Source organism: Haliotis cracherodii, unplaced genomic scaffold (assembly GCF_022045235.1).
Source record: "Haliotis cracherodii isolate W230 unplaced genomic scaffold, xgHalCrac1.p SCAF_2, whole genome shotgun sequence".
Lineage (NCBI taxonomy): Eukaryota > Metazoa > Mollusca > Gastropoda > Lepetellida > Haliotidae > Haliotis > Haliotis cracherodii.
In genome coordinates this window covers 28,214,579-28,233,902 of record NW_027266275.1, presented here as the reverse complement: position 1 = coordinate 28,233,902, position 19,324 = coordinate 28,214,579, and the positions used below count along the sequence as shown (strand labels likewise).

The window sequence follows — 19,324 nt, the reverse complement described above, 5'->3', positions numbered from 1 at the left end:
ACGTGATAAGGTAAACATCTCCCGTGTGGTAATTCTAGGTTGGAACGCAATGTCCATGACGCACGTGAGGCACATGATAAGGTAAACATCTCCCGTGTGGTAATTCTAGGTTAGAACGCAATGTCCATGATGCACGTGAGGCACATGATAAGGTAAACATCTCCCGTGTGGCACTGCTAGGTTAGAACGCAATGTCCATGATGCACGTGAGGTACGTGATAAGGTAAACATCTCCCGTGTGGTAATTCTAGGTTAGAACACAATGTCCATGATGCACGTGAGGTACGTGATAAGGTTAACATCTCCCGTGTGGTAATTCTAGGTTGGAACACAATGTCCATGATGCACGTGAGGCACATGATAAGGTAAACATCTCCCGTGTGGTAATTCTAGGTTGGAACACAATGTCCATGATGCACGTGAGGTACGTGATAAGGTTAACATCTCCCGTGTGGTAATTCTAGGTTGGAACACAATGTCCATGATGCACGTGAGGCACATGATAAGGTTAACATCTACCGTGTGGTAATTCTAGGTTGGAACACAATGTCCATGATGCACGTGAGGCACATGATAAGGTAAACATCTCCTGTGTGGTAATTCTAGGTTAGAACACAATGTCCATGATGCACGTGAGGCACATGATAAGGTAAACATCTCCCGTGTGGCACTGCTAGGTTAGAACACACTGTCCACGATGCACGTGAGGCACATGATAAGGTAAACATCTCCCGTGTGGCACTGCTAGGTTAGAACACACTGTCCACGATGCACGTGAGGCACATGATAAGGTTAACATCTCCCGTGTGGTAATTCTAGGTTAGAACACAATGTCCATTATGCACGTGAGGCACATGAAAAGGTAAACATCTCCCGTGTGGCACTGCTAGGTTAGAACTCAATGAACATGACGCACGTGAGGCACATGAAAAGGTAAACATCTCCCGTGTGGCACTGCTAGGTTAGAACTCAATGTCCATGATGCACGTGAGGCACATGATAAGGTTAACATCTCCCGTGTGGTAATTCTAGGTTAGAACACAATGTCCATGATGCACGTGAGGCACATGATAAGATTAACATCTCCCGTGTGGTAATTCTAGGTTGGAACACAATGTCCATGATGCACGTGGGGCACATGATAAGGTAAACATCTCCCGTGTGGTAATTCTAGGTTAGAACACAATGTCCATGATGCACGTGAGGCACATGAAAAGGTAAACATCTCCCGTGTGGCACTGCTAGGTTAGAACTCAATGTCCATGATGCACGTGAGGCACATGATAAGGTTAACATCTCCCGTGTGGCACTGCTAGGTTAGAACTCAATGTCCATGATGCACGTGAGGTACGTGATAAGGTTAACATCTCCCGTGTGGCACTGCTAGGTTAGAACTCAATGTCCATGATGCACGTGAGGCACATGATAAGGTTAACATCTCCCGTGTGGTAATTCTAGGTTGGAACACAATGTCCATGATGCACGTGAGGCACATGATAAGGTAAACATCTCCCGTGTGGTAATTCTAGGTTGGAACACAATGTCCACGGCGCACGTGGGGCACATGATAAGGTAAACTACTCCCATGTATCACTGCCAGGATAGAACGCAGTATGCGTGGTGCACGTGGGACACATCTGAAAGTACGCTAAACTTCCAGGGTGCCGTTGTACAAAACAACATTAGCGCTACGACTGTCTTAAGTCTGTATTCAAGTCTGGGTGTTATGGTCACCTTGGCGCTAAGCACAAGATATGATAAAGTACACGCGTCTGTATCGCAGTAAGTGAAAATACAACGCAGTGTATAGTATCTTAAATAAGTGAGTCAAATGCTTATTGAGTGAAAAGTGAAATATTATCTTATACCGCGGTAAGCAAACATAAAACAAAACATACTTTTTTGCATAGATACATACTTTCGGCTTTGTCTACGTTTAGTTCAAAGTTATTATACGTATGCTTCTATCACTTTATTTTGCAATAAAGAGTTATCTAACTTGAAATAAATTATTTAATAGATGGCGTTAACGATCGTTGACGTACTTCCTGTTTGGAATCGGCTGCTGGAACTGCAGTCAGAATGGGGAATACAGACACAAAACTAAATTTCAGGAAAGCTGTCATTCAGCTGACCACAAAGACACAGGTAATGTTACAATAGTTTATTCGTAGTCTATCTGACTGCGACTTTCTTGAAAATCGCATTCCAGGCAAGTGTTTACAAAAGAAGAACTTGCATGTGTTACGTTGACAATTTCTACGTTGGCCCTGCTTGCATGTCAACACTGCTCATTATGCAGCGGACTAGGGGAGGGGTACATTCACATACAAAGCGAATTAATTGTCAGCATTTTTTTAGTTTGTTACAAATTCAGGTAAAACTCTCGATGACAGATGAGATTCTCTGTCAAATAATAGGTATTTCTTGTGGAGAAGTTAAGTTCACACAAGATGTAAGATTGACTATCGCTACAATAACAATGGCATGGAATGAAAACAGTTGTACTGCATGTTCTTGACTTGGACGCCCAGAATTTTTTTACTGTGAACAGTATCTGAAATGGATCATTAAAAGGTAGATAGTCCTTAATCCTTTAAATTTCCTACTTTCCCCCCACTCCTTCACTAGCTCTATTCAGCCAGCTTGTAGCCACCCAGAGATTATTAGACATCTGTCGCCAAATACTGCTTAGCTGATCAGTCGCAGGATAGCACAGAAATCTTAATTGGCAATGTTAAATAATTACTGATATATGTGTGTATGTGTGAAATTTTTAGAATAGTTGCATAAATTTAGATTAATGTGAACATTTTTAGTCAGCATTATCAGACTGGATTATTTTGTTTGTTAAAATGTGTAAGGTAAATTGGACTAGCAGATTATGTGGTATTGTCAGCTGTGGTTATTGTTTCACCTCTGTTCATTGTTCTGTGTTAGTTTTTTTGTATCATACCGTTAGAAAAGTCTGCAAATGTATGCTGTCAGAATTTAAAGCACGCTTCTGAGTGCAAAACATAAAAATGTTTGTAAAATCTAAATTCCAATCTCTTCTTTAATTACCTCCCTGCAAGTTACCACCAACTACCAATGTTTTGTGTCAAGGAAAGTGAACTTTGAATAGATTCCAGGTCGAAAACAATAGCCAGTACGTATTTTGGAAACAAGATGACAGCACACACAAAACACTGCCAGTTTGTGTTTCCGATCTGTAATCTTTAATCATGTTAATCAAAGTTTTGATCCATATCCCCAATCAGTGACATACAGAATAAAACTGATGTTAATTGTTGAATGGACATGTTAACTAGCGGTATTGGCTATTTGCAAGTCTATATCTGGTGTTACTTAGAGCAAATTTTGCTGGCAAACCATTCACAATGCAGATTTTCTGATATGTCATGATATTGTTAATACCAAAACGTTTGGTGGCATTGGCATGATGAATATCTACATCCCTCCTCCAGTGTTAATGCTCAGGAATCATCTCTTTCAGCTGTAATTCATTTATAACATTCCTCTGGTTAAATATGACAAGGGTTCTTTTGGAGGAAAAAGCGATTTGCATTGTGGATCTATGCCAAAGTTGTGTTCAGATTAAGCAGTTTTATTAGCTGTTGATTTCAAGATCATAGGCAAGAGAAATTCTGTGCAAAATTAGTGATTAGAGAAATGGAGTTGGCAAAATCACATCTGGAACCAAGCTATGGCAATGAATGGGTCCAGGTTATTTATCATTCTAGAATGGAGGTATTATGCATTGGACAGGAACTTATAATAGGGAGGGGGTAGGAATACCAGTTACAATGGTGCACGTGAACATGGTGAAACATTTGAAATGGAAGATTTTGTATAGCTTCAACTGTTTTTGAAGAATTTGCAATAGCAGTGAACAACATCATCATTGTCTAGTGCTGTGCAATCAAATGTGTATTTATTATTTTGCATTGTTTCTTTCATTGCAACGTTTCTGTCGACACAACTAAAGAAATTATGTTCTAAATAGAAACTGTTAAAACTGAAAGCAAGAATTCTATCATGTTTAATTTGTTATGGAGTGCTCAGTGTCGTCTCAAATTTAGGCTCCTTTGCGGTTGAATACTATAAGCATGAAAAGTAAGTTTGACTTACCAAATAGATGGTACCATCTACAGAGCTACAGATAAGCAGCGTATTTGCGTAAAATACCCCCCCACCCCCCCCCCCCACCCCCCCCCCCCCCCAAATATTCAAATATCCATATATAATTTTTTTGATTTTAAAATTTTTACTCTTTGAGGGAATAGAATAGAGTTATGAATATCTGAGTGAATAAATATTGGTTACCCAATGAAAAATGTAATAACCCAATTAAAATAGAAACTCTAGAGTAAAAACTCAATTGCTCAAAAAAGGAAATGCTTTTCCCTGCACAAAATATATGTATGTATACATGGTTATTCATGAGATTTTTTGCTATGCAAGGGACAAATGGCTTTTGATGAAATCTCTCTATTGTTGTGATTGTAGGTTACTAGACAAGGAGGGGCGGTCAGGTAGCCTAGTGGTTAAGGTGTAACTTGTCACGCCGAAGACCCGGCTTCAATTCCTGACATGGGTACAATGTGTGAAGCCCATTTCTGGTGTCCCCCGCCGTGATATTGCTGGAATATTGCTAAAAGCAGCGTAAAACCTTACTCACTCACTACTAGACAAGGCAGTTGTAAACTTTAAATGCATATTGCATTTGGTAACCATTTGGAAAGTGCTGTGTCCAGTATTGTCATATCTCACGTTTTCATATGTAATCATATGACAACCCTGATACAGCAATCACGTTGATATTATGTTTTACCTTCCTCCTGTGCACTATTGTTGATTGAGTAAGCAGTGTCCCACTACATTGAATTACTTTGCAACCCCGTTAATATTGAACACTTATAATCATGATAATAACTCTCCAATCTGTCATTATTCTAGTTGCCCTTTTTATGGACATAGTATAGGACGCTTAAACAGATAACTTGCTGATTGGTTTTTAAGATGGTTAAGTCATGGATAGGTATTTTGAAGTTTGGGCAAACAAGGACATGAAACTTTTTATGTGTAACAACTTGATTATTCTTTGTAATGACCATGATAATGTTTCAGGGCTATCTGCTCCTTTATCAGGTGATGCAGATTGCAGATTGATCTAGCAGTCAGTCACAGGGTGCTTATTGGGGCAGGGTGCTTAATTCAGTAAACACCGCATGTAAAGTTCATGAGATAACTTTGATCCAGAGGATCAACATGGTGCAAAGACATTTTGTAGCCATACCTACCTATTGATGCAAGTACCTATACTGTCCTAAAGAGCACATGTAACCCAGAAGATAAAACCAATTGTAATTTGCATGTGGTACCTTCAGTATCAGGAATGAGAATATGGCACTTATCAGTTTAAATATTCATGTAATATAAACATGATAAAAGCTGAAAACAAACATATTGTGAAAACAAACCTGGTAATTCGTTTTCACAACTATGACTTCCTGAAACATCTGTTATTGTTTTCAAGGAACATGTGGTATTAAGTTGACACAATCATAGTGGTATACATCATGATACATGATACTGTTGACATTGTTAATAATATTTTTTTCATTATTAATCTTTTTAAAGTAATAGCTACATTGATGTAATATTCTTTCATAATGAAGTAGATCGGTGGAGACGTGCAGATATTGTAAAAATTGAAACCCATAAGGTTGTGAGTGCATTTGTTTTTTTTAAACCATAAACCATACTTCTCTATGAGAGTTACCTCCCTAATGGGAGCATGTTTACTCCTGTAGCCTGACACGTCAATTATTCACACTGTCCAAAAGTGTTAATATCTTGCTACATGGACACTGGGTCAACGTTTCCCGCATAGTGATATGCTATAGGCCTGTCCCCATCCTCCGACATGGTGATGCCTTTTCATGGAAGTGGATCAACGTTTCACTGCATCTAAATGCTGTATGGGGAAATAGGTCAGAGAGGGCTAGACTGGTACCTGCCCTTCACCTTGTAGCGGCTGCACTGGCGAGAGATGCAAGTGGTCTTTTTCAGGTAAGGGGCACGGGTTTCCCAGTCGTCCCTTGGGCCACAAACCTTTAATTGTGGGTTCAAATCACAGTTTGCCCCGATTATGTTTCTAGGTTTGACAGCACCATACCCGTACTCGTGGGTTTCACCGAAGTAATAAACATCTGAGACCTGCATCACTTCGGGCTTTCCTCCCACATTAAGCTGACACACCGTGATATAACTGGAATAATGTTCAAAGCAGTGTTAAACCCAACTCACTCACTCTCTCTAGTTTGGGTAAACCAGTCTGGGACAGAGCATGGCTCCCTCTTATGATTGTTGCCAAATAACATAAACATATCGAGTGTGATAATTTACAGTTAGGAATGTTTTAAAAATATTTTCATAATTATTTATATATTTCGTATGTATGCATTTCCATATACATATGTGAGACAAACAAGTTTCTTTTAAAGGTTTGATTACATCTTACAACTACTACTCATCCCCTTGTGACTTTCTCAAACCAAAAACAAGTAATGAAATGACGTTTAGGTCATCTTGACATTTTGTCGAATGTTCACCTTGACAGGCATTCATGAAGAGTTTGACAAGGTAAATAAACAAACAATCATAATCTTTTTACATGCCAGATAGGGTTGGTGAAATGTCAACAGTTTAGTTTTAAATGATACAGTACAAAGAGTACTGTATGACCGTGATAGTAGAACATCTATAGGTATAACGTTTGACAGCTTTCATGTATAGCAATCACAAATTGTGATGTTTTTGAATGATTGATAGCTGCAATGAATCAAAACATTCTGCTTTGAAGTTTATCCATGTCATTCACCAAAACTTCAGACATGACTTTGTATGTGATTTACATGCCCATGTCAATTTATTTTGATTGGTTTTATTCCAAATTCATTAATCATGTTAGTCATTTAACATTCTTTAAATAGCTTTTAGCTAAGTCTTTGAAAGGCATTTAAGGTGATACACATAAGGAAGAGAATTTATGGAGGTCAACTTCTTTATTATGAGGAACACAATGTTTCGGAGTATATGCTTACTCCTTCATCAGGTGAATGAATGCTATGAGGCAGAGAACATATATATGTACATGTAAGGAGAACAAAAGTAATAAGATAATGAAAGGTGGAAATGTAACAAGAGAAGCCAACAGATAATTGGTGCTGATAAGTGATTAGCAGAGGACAAATGGAAGCCTACATTTAACAGTTAATTAGCACTCATAGGATGATAGTGAACGACAAATGGAAGCCAACACTTAACAGTTAATTAATATATTCCACTCTTAGCACGCTATTCTTGATAATGTATTCCACTCCTAGCACGTGATCCTTGATAATATATTCCACTCCTAGCACGCGATCCTTGATTATGTATTCCACTCCTAGCACGTTATCCTTGATTATCATGATTATGTATTCTGCTCTTAGCACATGATTCTTGATAATGTATTCTGCTCTTAGCACGTTTCTTGATAATGTATTCTGCTCTTAGCACATGTTTCTTGATAATGTACTCTGCTCTTAGCGCATGATTCTTGATTATGTATTCTGCTCTTAGCACATGATTCTTGATTATGTATTCTGCTCTTAGCACATGATTCTTGATAATGTATTCTGCTCTTAGCACATTTCTTGAAAATGTATTTTGCTCTTAGCACATTTCTTGAAAATGTATTTTGCTCTTAGCACATTTCTTGAAAATGTATTCCGCTCTTAGCTTGTGATTCTGGATAATGTATACTGCTCTTAGCACATGTTCCTCGATAATGTATTTCACTCTTAGCACACGACAACAGGTGATTCACAAAGAATAAATCATAATGTGGCAATGATATGTAAATGAGATATTATGATCCGTCTAGCGTAGTGAAAATATGTACATATTAATCGGCCAATATTCACTTTAATATGTGTGTCACCTCTCAATGGCTTTGATGTTCTTGCTAACTATTAATTACAGGCTTTATTTGCATGGACCAGGTGTTGGGTTGGTGTCAGCAAAACCTAGCAAATTCCACTTTATTTTGCATACTGTCTGTTTCTGCAACTGATTACGATGTTTAGAACTAGGCAGAAAATAGGCACCAGACCGTGTGGTTACTGTATCCCTCAAACATGTCTAGCTTTCAACCACAGAAAATACGACTGAAAATGCATGTTTGACATGTGGAATAGGAAACTAACAGAAGAGGGAAGGTATGCTGTTCCATCAGCCAGACATGTTGGTTGTGTGGTCAATCTCAAATCTCATCGGTCGTGGGTCATTAAAGACACTTGGCTTCTCATGTTAGGGGTTGATACCTCTATCACAGACCTAGCTAAATAGTTTATGGTTGATATAAAAGATTTGAAGAATCTTCGCTTTTTTCTATTCAGTTTATTCCTCATTGTGCTTAAATAACATCATATTTATATAATTGAACATCATATCACAAAAAAGAAGAAAGTGACTACAAAAGATTGAAAGAGTACATTTTACTTCTAAACATTACACATTTCCACATCCACATGGCTTTTGGTCTGGTCTAGAGTAGACTGTTTAAATCAGGATAAATGACAGGTACTAGCATGGCTACAAGTTGCCACCAGGTAATAATTCTTTTTGAAACTTGCTATGCAGATCAGCCTTGTGGTGAACTGGTGCCTTTTGGGGATTTTTTTCACATGATGACAAGGTGGACTAATGATTTCTACTGAAAACGATGGTAGTGCTCGTTACTGGAACAAAACTCTCAAACTATGGAATATTTCTAGATGAAACTTGCTATACAGATCAATCTGGTGGTGAACTGGTGCTGTTTGATAATTTGGGATTTGTTTTTTTAAATTGTTTTATGTTCTCATGATGACAAGATGAACATTACTGAAAATGGGGGTAGTGCAAGTTTTCGGAGCAGATCTCCAAAACCGTTCAATATTTCATCTCCTGATGGGACCTGTGAAGATCCGGGGTAGAATAGGTCTTCAGCAACCCATGCTTGCCGTAAAAGGCGACTATGCTTGTCGTAAGAGGCGGCTAACGGGATCAAGTGGTCAGGCTCGCAGACTTGGTTGAGGCATCATTGCATGTCATTGATCCCTATTGCGTGGATCGATGCTCATGATGTCAATCACTGGATTGTCTGGTCAAGACTTGATTATTGACAGAACGCCATCATATAGCTGGAATATTGCTGAATGCAACCAACCAACCAACCATCTCCTGATGGATCCTCTTGAATGAGATTGTCATGGTAGGATTGCCATGATTGCTGCTAACAACATCAGAATCTGTAATGTCTGTACTATGTAATGATAAAAGTATCAAAATTCAAGTGAGCAACATGAACAGTGCACTTATAGCATGTTTAATAGCCTGTATTACTATGAATGCTGCATTACTGGTGTCAACTGCAATAATATTATCTAACTGTACCTGAACAGCTGCTGCTTGAATTATGCTTAATGATTGATGAGGAATACTGACAATAGGGAAATGTATGAATAAGTTTTAGTCCAGACCATGTGCTTATCGGAAAACTTCAATTTAATTGTTAATTGATTGCTGCACGAATAGGGATTTGTCAAGAATAAGGTTTCATATATACTAGGGGTGACTATTGGTCTGGAAATCACTATTGCGATAACTATTGATTTTGACAGAAACTATTGCGATAACTATTAATACTGCAAGCAATTATTGCGATAAATATTGATAGTTTTCAGTGTATCATTTTAGATGGATTTTAGAGTTGAATTAAACCCTGGAACTGAAGTTTCCTTTGAATGTGATAACCATAACAACAAATAAAAAGTAAAGTGTGAGATATGACTGATTTGTTTTTTCTTTACCCTAACAATTTAAGAAGAAGAAACTTCCAAATTACCCTCTGTAAATTACTACCACTCATGATAAAAAAACAAACAAATTTAACAGCATTGCATGTATTTTATTGATATCGTAAATACAATCGAAGCTATCGATATTCCTAACTGAAATCGATACTATTGACCGGAAACTGATTTAACAATGGATTTATTGACTTTAAGTGCTTACCAATAGCAATATATTGATATTTCAATTTATCGTGACACCACTAATATATACAGTCGAACCTCATAGGGATGAGGAAAAAAGGTCAAGTTAATAGGGGTTCGAAATATCAGGGAAAGTTTATGCTTAATTTGGATACTTGGGATTCCCAAATGAGTTTCAGACACTCAGGAATTTGACAAATCCAACTTCGACAAAACAAGGTTTGACAGTATTACATCATGATCTTAGTACTTATACAGGTACTTAAATTTCTGACAAGTCATATCTTATCCTTGGTCACTTGATTTCAGCCAATAGAAGCCAATGATGAGGCTTTCTGGGAACAGTTCTGGTCGGACAGCGTGACATGTGTCCAGGATGTGTTCACACTGATACCAGCTGCGGAGATACGAGCGCTGAGGGAGGAGTCACCGTCAAATCTAGCCACATTATGCTACAAGGCTGTGGAGAAGCTGGTGGCTGCTGCAGAGAGTGGTTGCCCCTCCCAGAGAGAACAACAGACAGGTGACCATTCAATATAACGCTGGTGTCCCATTCCACTACCATAGAGTAAAGATCCTGGTTAGATTTGGTCTTCAGCAGCCCATGCTTGTCGTAAGAGGCAACTAACAGGATCGGTGGTCAGACTTGGTTGATGCCTGTCATCTTTTCCCAATTGCGTAGATCAATACTCATGATATCAATCACTGGATTGTCTGGTCCAGATTTGATTACTTACAGACCGCTGTCATATAACTGGAATATTGCTGATACGGTGTTAAGTACCAAACGCACATACACTCATGCCATAGAGTAGCATGTAATATGCTGCCAAAGCTTGTAATTTGAAAGAGGGTGATCTGCATATTTGGTTATAAGAAGGGGTTGACAGAATCAGGGAGACTATACAAGCTTATACTGAATCCCTGAGAGAATATACTTTGAAGTTGCAAGTCATCATATACAGATATGCCTGATGTCAACAGCCTAAGACAGTCTACGAATTTGAGCACTAGTTTAAAGCAAATGTCAAGTAAAGATTTCTTTGTCTAGTAAGCTATGATACTACAAGTGACAAATTATTGCTAAAATTAACCAAAAATGATGCCATAAGGCAAGGTCGTGCTATCAGTATTAGACTTGAAAGGATGTAGAACTGACTATCAGCATGATTAGGCCTAACACTGCCTTACATTTAATTGAATGCATTATCCCCCATGGTTTTCATAAAAGTTTGAGCTTTTATCAATTGCCTGGATAGTGGTATGTGGTAGAACAATTGTGAAACAACATCCAGTTGAAAAGGTTACACTTGAGCACTGACTGGACTCTTGTATTTTGAAGTGTTGAACTGTGTGCGCCTGCTGACAAGGATCCTGCCGTATATATTTGAGGACCCTGACTGGAGGGGCTTCTTCTGGTCCACGCTGCCCGGACACAGCGAGGAGGGCGAGGTAGCTTACACTCACATATATCTTAGTGGCGTTGACTTGTTGGACCACATGTCACCGGGTTGTTATAGTGCTGCAGTTCATCAGGGTTCAAATCCCAGATTTCCTGTGATTGATCTTTGGATTGTCAGCATCATTTTCATGCCCATTCTCATGTTAACCTCCCTTGCTATTATATTCACTGTACTTCCACTTTAAGCTGACATGCCTTGGGATGACTGAAATGATGTTCAAAATAATGTTAAACCCAACTCAGTCACTTAAAGTGGGCGACCCGTGAAGATCCAGCGTAGAATATGTCTTCAGCAACCCATGCTGTAAAAGGTGACTATGCTTGTCGTAAGAGGCAACTAAACAAACAAACAAACTTAAAGTTGACTGCCTCCATGGTCTAGTTGATAAAGCCCTTGCCTGGAGAGTGGGTATCTATGTTAAAATGTGTCATGGTATCTTAGTGGCATAGCACTAAAAAATCGGCCTAAAAATTAGTCCGGATTTGTACAAGCAGTCACGCACATCGCTAAGTAAGTGCAAAAGTTAAACCCCGTTTCACCTCACTTCACCAGCATATAAAGAATGCATATCTGTGATAATACCAGCTAGATGCCCACACTTAATGAGAATATTTTATTTTTCGGTTGAATTTACATATGTTTGAATGAGAAAACAGTTATTGAAAGCAAGATCTGATGGCTAATCACATCAGTTAATGTAATGTAGGATATTGAAGCTTGTTTGTTTGTCTTGTTTCAGAATGAGAGTCCACCGCTTGCTCAGTCCCTGTTGAATGCACTCGCGGTGAGTAATTTCCTGCGTGACATGCAAATAGTATGGCAGCAGACTTCAGGGGCCCTAGGACCTCCCATCATTCAAACCACTGTAGGAGCATGATGAATTTGTGATTGATTAGTTTTGTTGAAGTCAAGCTACAGACAAGGGCTGGGATGGGGAACTCATGTACTCTGGTCAGGTTGGTACTGAGTAGGACCTGGGTACTCACAGGATTACATGGCCTCTCCTGTCCCAGCCATTGACTTACCTTGGGTTGTGTATACGAGCCATGGTGATTCTCAGTAGTATATTTTAGGGGTTTGTAGCATTAAAACACGGTCACAGGCGACCACTGTACCCACAAGAAATAGAATATAAAGCATGTGTGATACTGTATGCATGTCATAGATGGGATTTCCGTGTTTATATCAAAACTTAGTGATAGAGTGAAAAAATTTAAACATCAACTGTCATAACATTGATTATATTGATGATTGATGATATATATACATAAAAATCAGATAAATGTTATATGCATGCTTCATTTTTAGAGGTTTTGTCACACCAATATCATACGGGACTCGCAGTGGATATTATTTGCATAGATTGTTGTTTTCCTGGGAGTATACAGGTTTAGGATGCAATATTTTATATTGAGCTAAATGGGATCGCTATTCCTCTGTCATGTTTAACTGACAGCCATTTTTGTTTCTACCCAGGATCTGCTGTTCTGTCCAGACTTCTCCGTGTCAACAAACAGAAAGTCAGGCCCAGTAAGTAACCCCACACTTGCTGAATTATAGAACCCTGTCAGCTGTCACTTCACAGCAACTGCTGCTGTGATTTGAACATGTTGAAGGCTGAATCCAAAGCTTTTCAACCCAAGGACTGAGAGAAAACCATGTTCTAGTTTCTGTAGAATCAACATCAGTGAAACATGAAAAGATATCTGTCTGTACCAATATTTTCAGAGGATTCCCAGAAGCTATGAACATGATTGTGTATTTTATTATCAACTGTGGTAAAAATATCTGATCACATTTGTTCCTTGGTATTTGGTATATACTGAATTGAATGTTAATATACAGTGAAATTGATCCTACTCTTCAAACTCTTACCGTGATAACACATCTGTCGTAGGACAATCCTGAAGACATGGCGTCGATCGACAGCTGCGAGTACATCTGGGAAGCTGGAGTGGGATATGCCCACTCACCTGCACACAACAACAACCATGACATCAACCGCACAGAGATACTCAAGCTGATGCTGACATGCTTCTCCGAGACCATGTACCTGCCTCCCATAGGTAGGTCACAGTGACTTGCTTTTCCAATAAAACATACCTGCCCCTAATAGGTAGGTCACAGTGACATGCTTCTCTGAGACCATGTACCTGCCCCTTGTAGGTAGGTCACAGTGACATGCTTCTCTGAGACCATGTACCTGCCCGCAATAGGTAGGTCACACTGACATGTTTCTCCGAGACCATGTACCTGCCCCCCATAGGTAGGTCACACTGACATGCCTCTCTAAGACAATGTACCTGGCCCCTATAGACAGGTCACAGTGACATGCTTCTCCAATACCATGTACCTGCCCCCCATTGGTAAGTAACAGTGACATACTTCTCAGAGATCATACCTTCCCCCTTTAGGTAGGTCAGTGACATGCTTCTCCAATACCATGTGCCTGCTCCCCATAGTAGGTCACAGTGACATGCTTCTCCAATACTATGTTCCTGCCCCCCATAGGTAGGTCACAGTGACATGCTTCTCCAATACCATGTACCTGCCCCCTATAGGTAGGTCACAGTGACATGCTTCTCCAATACCATGTACCTGCCCCCCATAGGAAGGTCACAGTGACATGCTTCTCCAATACCATGTGCCTGCTCCCCATAGGTAGGTCACAGTGACATGCTTCTCCAATACCATGTGCCTGCCCCCCATAGGTAGGTCACAGTGACATGCTTCTCCAATACCATGTACCTGCCCCCCATAGGTATGTCACAGTGACATGCTTCACAAATACTATGTTCCTGCCCCCCATAGGTAGGTCACAGTGACATGCTTCTCCAATACCATGTACCTGCCCCCTATAGGTAGGTCACAGTGACATGCTTCTCCAATACCATGTACCTGCCCCCTATAGGTAAGTCACAGTGACAAGCTTCTCCAATACCATGTGCCTATCCCCCATAGGTAGGTCACAGTGACATGCTTCTCCAATACCATGTACCTGCCCCCCATAGGAAGGTCACAGTGACATGCTTCTCCAATACCATGTGCCTGCTCCCCATAGGTAGGTCACAGTGACATGTTTCTCCAATACCATGTACCTGCTCCCCATAGGTAGGTCACCGTGACATGCTTTTCAGAGACCATGTACCTGCCTCCCATAGGTAGGTCACAGTGACTTGCTTTTCCAATAAAACATACCTGCCCCTAATAGGTAGGTCACAGTGACATGCTTCTCTGAGACCATGTACCTGCCCCTTGTAGGTAGGTCACAGTGACATGCTTCTCTGAGACCATGTACCTGCCCGCAATAGGTAGGTCACACTGACATGTTTCTCCGAGACCATGTACCTGCCCCCCATAGGTAGGTCACACTGACATGCCTCTCTAAGACAATGTACCTGGCCCCTATAGACAGGTCACAGTGACATGCTTCTCCAATACCATGTACCTGCCCCCCATTGGTAAGTAACAGTGACATACTTCTCAGAGATCATACCTTCCCCCTTTAGGTAGGTCAGTGACATGCTTCTCCAATACCATGTGCCTGCTCCCCATAGTAGGTCACAGTGACATGCTTCTCCAATACTATGTTCCTGCCCCCCATAGGTAGGTCACAGTGACATGCTTCTCCAATACCATGTACCTGCCCCCTATAGGTAGGTCACAGTGACATGCTTCTCCAATACCATGTACCTGCCCCCCATAGGAAGGTCACAGTGACATGCTTCTCCAATACCATGTGCCTGCTCCCCATAGGTAGGTCACAGTGACATGCTTCTCCAATACCATGTGCCTGCCCCCCATAGGTAGGTCACAGTGACATGCTTCTCCAATACCATGTACCTGCCCCCCATAGGTATGTCACAGTGACATGCTTCACAAATACTATGTTCCTGCCCCCCATAGGTAGGTCACAGTGACATGCTTCTCCAATACCATGTACCTGCCCCCTATAGGTAGGTCACAGTGACATGCTTCTCCAATACCATGTACCTGCCCCCTATAGGTAAGTCACAGTGACAAGCTTCTCCAATACCATGTGCCTATCCCCCATAGGTAGGTCACAGTGACATGCTTCTCCAATACCATGTACCTGCCCCCCATAGGAAGGTCACAGTGACATGCTTCTCCAATACCATGTGCCTGCTCCCCATAGGTAGGTCACAGTGACATGTTTCTCCAATACCATGTACCTGCTCCCCATAGGTAGGTCACCGTGACATGCTTTTCAGAGACCATGTACCTGCACAGGTCACTGGTATTGGGTCATTTGATGTGTATACAAATCAGACTCTTCCTGTGATTAACCATTGTATTCGAATTTGATAAGATGTCATTCAACTGAATCATTCCTTAACCTTGCTCAGTTAGAGTTCAGGCTGGTTACAAACTACTTTGACAACTCTGATTTCTTCCATTTCAGCTGATGCGCACAGTCAACCAAATCAGTGGATTCATTTTTTCACCTCCACAGAAAACAGGTACATTACAGATCAGCAGTGTCTGATTCACTGTTGAATAATAACAGAAAATCTCTGTTTTAATGATAACATTTGGTGAGCTTTAATGTACAGAGAATCTCTCACCTTGTACAACAGTTTTAGAAAATAGTTTTCAAAGTGTAGATGGAACCGCTTGTTTGTTTTGTTGTTTTAAGCGCTGCACTCCAGTATTCCAGCTATGTGATGGCAGTATTCCAGCTATGTGATGGCAGCCTACAAATAATCCAGTCTGAGCCAGACAAACCAGTGATTGATATAATGAGCAATGTCACATGCCACCAGAGTACAATGGTTATTGGGGACCTATTCTAACCCGAAGACAGAGATGTTGTTATCTGGTATGGGTTATATGTGGAATCTAGTGGTAGAGCATCCGCACGAAGTGGAAGGTCCAGGGTTTGATCCCCGGACGCGTCATACCAAAAAGATGGTACTTGTTGTTACCCTGTCAGGTGCTCAGCATTAAGGGGCTAAAACAAGGACTGGTCGGCTCAGAGTCAGTATACTGAGTGGGGTATTCATGTTATGGTATTCAAGTGCGGCATGGTATCTCAGTATCATCTAGCACTATAATAGACATCAGTCCGGACTAATACAAGCAGCCACCCATACACACACACCCATTAACACGCATCTGGCATGCACGTCGCTATATAAGTGCAATAATCTTGGACGTGACGTTAAACCCCATTTCACCTCGCCTCGCCTCGCCTCGCCTCACCTCACCTCACCTCATCCTCACCTTTATCAGAAGTTAGAGATGACATAGGTGGAAGGCGACATGCTGTAATCCTATTTGCTACATGCGTCTTGTTGTTCCAGACATGCCCTGCCTCTGTTTACGTCCCTGCTCAACATGGTGGCAGCCTATGACCCAGTGGGTTATGGGGTGCCCTACAACCACCTGATGTTCGCTGACCACCGCGAGGGACTGGTGGAGATAGCCCTGCAGGTCCTCTGTGTTACCTTGGAGAACGAGGCTGGCAGCAACCAGAACGTCTCTGTCGATGGAACGAGTGGTGGAACAGCCATGGAGCAGTCCAGTGATGTAAGACTTCCTCTTGGTCATCACTTGAATGTCAACTGTAACTAGGATATGTAAAGTTTTGAAAGACTCCTTGGGCCTTGCTGTGGATTCTGTGTGATTGGCTGTGGCAGTATTGTCACAGAAAGTGATTAGATGTTGTAGTTGTGTCACAGAAAGTGATTGGCTGTGGTAGTTGTGTCAAAGAAAGTGATTAACTGTGGCAGTTTTGTCGCAGAAAGTGATTGGATGTTGTAGTGTCACAGAAAGTGATTGGCTCTGGTAGTTGTGTCACAGAAAGTGATTGGCTCTGGTAGTTGTGTCACAGAAAGTGATTGGTGATACATTGTGACCTGAAAGTGATGGCTGTGCAAGTTTATGTAATTGGCTGTAGAATCAAGGAAAGTGATTGGCTGTTCTTTGACTGATGGTCATTGGCTGTAGTGTCACTGAAAGTGAAGGTAGGAAGACATGTGATACGGCTGTAACATTAGTAATGTTTGTATTCACTTTACAGGCTGGAGGCCCTGACAACTTGTTTGTTAACTACCTATCCAGAATACACAGAGAAGAGGTGAGTCGTGTCAACAGTCCAGCATGTGTTTCACCCTGTAGCACGAAACAGCATTAATTGTACATAGTTTGGAACAATATTATTGTAAACAGTGTGTTAACAGAGTAATCTCCTGTATTAATCCAGTATCTCAGTGCTGTCGTCATGATCCAGTATCTCAGTTCTGTCGTCATGGTCCAGTAGCTCAGTGCTGTCGTCATGGTACAGTAGCTCAATGCTGTCGTCATGATCTTTCAGTGCTGTTGTCATGATCAAGTATCTCAGTGATGACATCATGGTCCAGTATCTCAGTGCTGTCGTCATGGTCCAGTCAGTATCTCAGTGCTGTCGTCATGATCCATTCAGGATCTCAGTGCTGTCGTCATGGTCCAGTCAGTATCTCAGTGCTGTTGTCATGATCCAGTCAGTATCTCAGTGCTGTCAACATGATCCAGTATCTCAGTACTGTCGTCATGATCCATTATCTCAGTACTGTCGTCATGATCCAGTATCTTAGTACTGTTGTCATGATCCAGTATCTCAGTACTGTCGTCATGATCCATTATCTCAGTACTGTCATCATGATCCATTATCTCAGTACTGTCGTCATGATCCAGTATCTCAGTACTGTTGTCATGATCCAGTATCTCAGTGATGACGTCATGATCCAGTATCTCAGTACTGTTGTAAAGATCCAGTATCTCAGTGCTGACGTCATGATCCAGTATCTCAGTACTGTTGTCATGATCCAGTATCTCAGTGCTGTTGTCATGATCCAGTATCTCAGTGCTGTTGTCATGATCCAGTATCTCAGTGCTGTTGTCATGATCCAGTATCTCAGTGCTGTTGTCATGATCCAGTATCTCAGTACTGTTGTCATGATCCAGTATCTCAGTACTGTTGTCATGATCCAGTATCTCAGTACTGTCATCATGATCCAGTATCTCAGTTCTGTCATCATGATCCAGTATCTCAGTTCTGTCGTCATGATCCAGTATCTCAGTGCTGTCATCATGATCCAGTATCTCAGTGCTGTCGTCATGATCCAGTATCTCAGTACTGTCGTCATGATCCAGTATCTCAGTACTGTTGTCATGATCCAGTATCTCAGTGCTGTCATCATGATCCAGTATCTCAGTGCTGTTGTCATGATCCAGTATCTCAGTGCTGTTGTCATGATCCAGTATCTCAGTACTGTTGTCATGATCCAGTATCTCAGTACTGTTGTCATGATCCAGTATCTCAGTACTGTTGTAAAGATCCAGTATCTCAGTGCTGTCGTCATGATCCAGTATCTCAGTGCTGTCGTCATGATCCAGTATCTCAGTGCTGTCGTAATGATCCAGTATCTCAGTGCTGTCATCATGATCCAGTATCTCAGTTCTGTCGCCATGATCCAGTATCTCAGTACTGTCATCATGATCCAGTATCTCAGTTCTGTCGCCATGATCCAGTATCTCAGTACTGTCATCATGATCCAGTATCTCAGTTCTGTCGTCATGATCCAGTATCTCAGTACTGTCGTCATGATCCAGTATCTCAGTACTGTCGTCATGATCCAGTATCTCAGTGCTTTCGTCATGATCCAGTATCTCAGTACTGTCATCATGATCCAGTATCTCAGTTCTGTCGCCATGATCCAGTATCTCAGTACTGTCATCATGATCCAGTATCTCAGTTCTGTCGCCATGATC

At 41.0% G+C, this 19,324-nt stretch overlaps 1 protein-coding gene across 1 annotated transcript in view; it reads left to right on the top strand.

Moving 5' to 3' along the window:
- Positions 1-2,046: 2,046 nt before the first annotated feature.
- Positions 2,047-19,324, top strand: part of LOC139467934 (protein HID1-like) — a 30,142-nt gene continuing 12,864 nt past the window's right edge. The window contains exons 1-9 of the mRNA XM_071249526.1: positions 2,047-2,148; positions 10,398-10,611; positions 11,431-11,540; positions 12,291-12,335; positions 13,028-13,081; positions 13,449-13,617; positions 15,975-16,032; positions 16,876-17,101; positions 17,595-17,651. Coding sequence (XP_071105627.1) covers positions 2,083-2,148; positions 10,398-10,611; positions 11,431-11,540; positions 12,291-12,335; positions 13,028-13,081; positions 13,449-13,617; positions 15,975-16,032; positions 16,876-17,101; positions 17,595-17,651 — 999 coding nt within the window. The 5' untranslated portion in view covers positions 2,047-2,082. The remainder of the gene's footprint in view (positions 2,149-10,397; positions 10,612-11,430; positions 11,541-12,290; positions 12,336-13,027; positions 13,082-13,448; positions 13,618-15,974; positions 16,033-16,875; positions 17,102-17,594; positions 17,652-19,324) is intronic.